Source organism: Lactuca serriola, chromosome 1 (assembly GCF_051521515.1).
Source record: "Lactuca serriola cultivar US96UC23 chromosome 1, Lser_US96UC23_V15, whole genome shotgun sequence".
Lineage (NCBI taxonomy): Eukaryota > Viridiplantae > Streptophyta > Magnoliopsida > Asterales > Asteraceae > Lactuca > Lactuca serriola.
The window spans coordinates 20,326,669-20,332,259 of NC_136408.1; the positions used below are offsets into that span (position 1 = coordinate 20,326,669).

The 5,591-nt window shown below is 33.9% G+C and overlaps 1 protein-coding gene across 1 annotated transcript; it reads right to left on the reverse strand.

The window, feature by feature from the left end:
- Window positions 1-2,969: 2,969 nt before the first annotated feature.
- Window positions 2,970-3,916, reverse strand: LOC145067712 (uncharacterized). The gene has a single exon (XM_079014791.1). The coding sequence runs from the start codon at window positions 3,908-3,910 to the stop codon at window positions 3,125-3,127; it is 786 nt and encodes a 261-aa protein (XP_078870917.1). The 5' UTR covers window positions 3,911-3,916; the 3' UTR covers window positions 2,970-3,124.
- Window positions 3,917-5,591: the final 1,675 nt, after the last annotated feature.

The window sequence follows — 5,591 nt, forward strand, 5'->3', positions numbered from 1 at the left end:
ATGAACTGACTATATGATTAACTAGAATCAAGTCAATGGCCAGCTCCCTTAGGAAAATGACACCCGACATCCCCAATTTGTCAACGTGCGATTTTAATTTCAAAACATTCGCACATATAGACTTTCTATCTTGATGTTTACATGCCAATAGGGATTGAGTAGTTTCGTACTTTTCAACTTGAAGAAGACATGACTTAGGGAGAGTCACTGGAGGAAGTGGAGGAAGAGTTGGAGAAACATGATTTCTAGTTCCACCATTGCTTGAAGAAGGGAACATTCTTTCACCTTGATCAACATGTGGAAGATCATCTTCAGATAGAGAAGGGAAAACATTTCCAGAAGAACGAGGAAGACCATTCTTGTCTGAACTTGACATCTGTGAAGGGAGAATAGAGAATTCAAGTTAGTTGATTTTAATCTTAATTATTAATCCAAAAACTTTAAATTAAGGCTAGGATTCATATTTTCGATTCGAATTCTGAAGAGGGATGCCGTAATCAAATTCAAATCTATTTTAGGTAGGTACAACATTTACCAATTTCAATCTTATGAAACTCCTAGATCTTTTGAGATTTATTGAACTATTCAATGGGATGTTCAATCTCGATTATGCTCTCACTTTGTGACTGAGATGTCGAGGATCACAAACGAGATGTGAATAACCAAGTAAATTAGCTTGGTACTCTCGATGTCATTTATCATCTGAAATTAACATGCCACTTAACCACATGTGTTCTCCATTAATTCAATGATAATTTACGAGACACCCATTGCCAACAATATTAGTTCCATATTAGTGTGTCGGTTAACCATATACGTTCTACTAAGGACCAATACGGTGCAATTTGCAATTTCATGGGTTAGCATGAAATTCATATTTTTCCTAAAGTAACTAAGAATAAGATTTTAGAAAATGGTTTAGAAACTTTATGATTATACTTTTAATGAGAATTAATTGTCCTATCGAACCCGTTCGGCTAACAACCCTCCACCATACAAGAGAGCGGTGATTAAGAATGGATACCCAATGACACGACAAGAATGAACTTGCTCTGATACCAAGAAAAAAATATAAAGAACATATCAAAATGACAACATCAATATATCTTTTATTACGAACAACAAGATCTAGTTGGGTTTTAGGTACTTATAGCTGAAACCTCAACTACAAGAAATCACTCTCACTCAAATAGACAATAAAAAAACAAATACAAAACTATGAACAAGATTTACAAAACAAAACAGTAAAACCCTAATCTGGACCGAAACCCTAAAACGGAGAAGACGAAAGAATTCGTGAGACTAGAGAGTGTGTGAGTGTGAAATGATCCGAGAAAATTGAGCGCTCAACTAGAATAACACAATGTATACTTCGGGTCAAGAACCACAAATCGAAGTCGGACTTTACCCGACTCAAACCCATTTGGAAAGGGTGTGCGTGTGTTCTACACTTAATGAAAGTGAACACTAGTCCGTACAAAATAACAATGATACAAAACACACGCAATACAACAAAAATCTCACACTATACTTAGACCTTAACTTCTCTATATTCACAGATTATACCAGACAAATAATTACTCTCAATGTTAGTCTTGCAATAAATATTTTATATTTTTAACATAAACATTAGACTTGAATGCACATAATTAGATATCATAAAACATTATAACATCCATAGACTATTAAATTAAAGATAATGATAGAATATATAATTAAAAATAATGATGACTTACAAAAATTATATATATATATATATATATATATATATATATATATATATATATATAAATTTATGATTAATAATTATGATTTTTTTTAATTATTGTGCTATTTTTTCAACCGTATAATACATATAATTATAAACATATTATAATAATATTTTAACATTAAAAAATAACTACAATAATAAAAATGATTTTCTAATAATAAAAATGATTTTCTAATATGTGTCCCAACCTAATATAATAATATTTTAACATTAAAAAATAACTACAATAATAAAAAATGATTTTCTAATAATAAAAATATATTTTTTTAATATGTGTCCTAAGAACATCCACAATGGTGAGTTCAATGAGAGAGTTGAATGAGGTAGCAAGTCCATGTATCATTCAATGGATGAAACTCAACCATTATAAAATATTATCTTGACATTCAATGAATTTGAAGTTCAATAGCCATTGAACTCTTCAATGAGAAAAATAAAAGTTTTAATTCTTAAATATTTACTATAAATTGCATTTTATAACATTTTATTGAACTTTATCGAATTTAATACATTGTAGAGAAAAATATAATAAAGTTGTATTGATTGTAAAACGATATGTAACAATCTATTGAATTCTATGAGTTCAATTCATTGTACAGACACATATAAAAAGTATTAATTATAAAAAATATTATTATAATTAAATATGAAATGCATTAATCATAAAGATTATTAATGAATTTTAAATTTATTTTTGATAATTATTGAATTTCAAATCTAATTATAATAGTAATTATCGTTAATTAATATATAATAATACTTATTATATATGCCTTAAGCACGTATTAATACTTACCTTAGGCACATATTAAATATGGAGTCCCATAATAAAAATCATACTCATAAATAAATTTGATATTTAATAAAAGATTTTGATATTCATGAATGACTAAAGTGAGAGTATAATGACGCCGAATCAGAGTGGATACCCGATCGGAACTATATCAATTGAAAGTTCTCACACTTTCTTTGTGCTTTTTAGTTTTGAAACAAACTACCAACTACATATATAATACGCGTATCAGTTCGACGACTTTATTACACACATGTAAATATACGCATCACATATATATTATATATATATTTTATAAGCATAATGATCACTTATATAAACTCGGATCCTTATATCATTCCCTATGTGACATATCACGTGACTATCTATATATTTATACAAACTATATATATTCCCTTTCTCCCATATACTATATATAATTTAATTATGTATTCACACCATATATTTGTGTCACGTGACACAGCCAACTTTAAAAGCTTTGTACTATATAGCTAACTAGAAAGCCGACCAACCAATCTTATTCCGATTATTAAAGCTCATCGGAATATTAAGATGGTAGATTATACCATTAATGGGTGATTCAGTTCAATGCCAATTGTGTCATTGAAACTTGAGGCATCAATTCCAGGATCGATCGCCTGTGATTGATAATCCATCGTGGAAGCCGCCTCCGTCCATAAACCAGAGTCGTCAAACTCCGGCAGATTAGCGTTCAGATTCCCATTTGAGGGCTTGTGATGCACATAGTTCTCTCCTGTTCTAGCTTCGTGGCTGATTTTATGATTGTGAAAAGTATGATAATTTGCAACCGTGTGTGCATTAAGATCAGGGATTTCGGGAATTGTAGTGCTTTCTATTTTGATCTGATGATGATGATGTTGTTGTTGTTGCTGTTGCTGTTGATGCATGTATATTTGTATTTGCCTTTCGAATTCCTGCTGCTTTTTCATTTGCTCGATGGCCCGATGGTACCTGGCTTCCTTGGCTGCCTCAGTAACTGCAGGTGGCGGAGGTGGAGCCGGAGCTGTCTCGTCGGGAAGATTGACATGGGCATTGGGTCCGTACAGTCTCCGGGCAGCAGCGTCGTATGCTATAGCAGCTTCACGGGCGGAGTTGAAAGTGCCCAACCAGACACGGCTGCCACGGTTGGGTTCGCGTATCTCCGACACCCACTTTCCCCACGTGCGTTGGCGAACGCCTTTGTAAGTACAGGAAGCATTCTCCGGACCACCTTTCCCTCTCATGCACCCTTTTCTTGAACTCGCCTGAGCAGTCCTCCGCTCTTGCTTCTTCCCTCCGCCGCCGCCGCCACCATTGTTTCCGACATGCATCAGAGAATTCAACATTTCTTTAACTCGATCTCCTGTAAATCTTATCACTTGGGACGGAGTGTACGGAGGAAAATCAGAGTTAAAAAACCTGACTTTATAGGACAGAAGTGGAGAACAGATAAGTGTTTGTGTGTGAATTATATTCTCCATTGTTGGATACGTGTCTTTGTGGAAGGAGAGTGAAATGGCAAAGGTTGGCATTGCACACGTGTTTTCAGATTGTGGATATGTTGTAGATCATCGCCATGTTTTTATGAGCATCCCATCTTTATATCACATTTCACTCATCACAGATGGACAGATGGAAACTGTCACCTTCTCTCTTTACTCCACTCTTGTTTCCATGGGTATTTCTGTCATTTCATTCGCCAATATTTCGTTTACCGTAATAATTATTCACCAAGAATTTTATATTGATCGAACAAATATAAATGTCTACAGGTAGTCGCCTGATCAATATATACTATTAATGGAATGCTTTGTTGCATTGTTTGACCAACTTTCTTCTTTGACTTTGCAGCAAATGCAGGAAGAAAATATCTAGTTTTTCTGAGGTACAACAAATAATTAATATGGCATTATGAATGATTTTATCGAATATCAAGTGGCACATAATTGATAATTCAGATTAGATGCCCCATGCATTAATCCAATTGCGTAAAACGAAACTACGTGCTGTATTTTATTTTAACATCATCAATGAAGACACTTTGGGGTTTTCAACTTATATTTTATTTAGTGCATTGGGTATGGGTTCAATGTTATCACACCTAGAATTATCACATTATATGTCAACACAACAATAACTAGAAGTGGGGTGATGTGCATATGTTATAATATGTTAAGAGGAAGAGACATAAGAAGAAATAAAGAATTTGATTGATTGATGAAGGCAACAACCAATCACATTTATTGTTATTGTCCGTCTTTGTTACAATAAGTACACACTCATATCAACGAATTTGATCTTAAACTTCCTAAATGACGAGGATCGAGGGTGGCGTCCCTTACTATCCCTAACACCACCGGCGTATTGTCCATCTTCGTTACAACAAGTACACACTCATATCAACGAATTTGATCTCAAACTTCATAAATGACGAGGATCGAGGGTGGCGTCCCTTACTACCCCTAACACCACCGGCGCGAGGCTCCTTCCAGACCACCCTCTTATTAACACTAAATTCACGTCATATTTGGTATCCTTACAACGCAGCCACGGGATGAAAGAGAATAGGAAAGAAGAAGGAATAGAGGAAAGAGAAGAGGTGTGGCCTCTCATGGTGACTACCAACGACATGATGCTATGTAAGCACAACGCCACCCCTGGATGGTCTGCATAGTCCTTTTGGCTTTATCAACCGTCATATAACCAAACACCAATCTTCTCCAAATAGTGCGTCTAAACCATATCTAGGCTAAAAAAAGGATTTGACAATTTTTTATTTTAATTTTTTTGTTTTTTTGTATGACTGGTGATAAGTATAATCAGCAGTCATATAAACTGTTGGTTCACACAATCAACAGTCATATGTACTAGTCTTGATTGCTCATTAGCAGTTCATATGGTTGTTAATTGTGCACATCCGTAGTCCATATGATTGTTGATTGTGTTCATCAGTAGTCCATACAACTATTAATTGTGCAAACATGCAAATCTCAAAAATAAATAAAATAATTATCATATCTTTTTTTT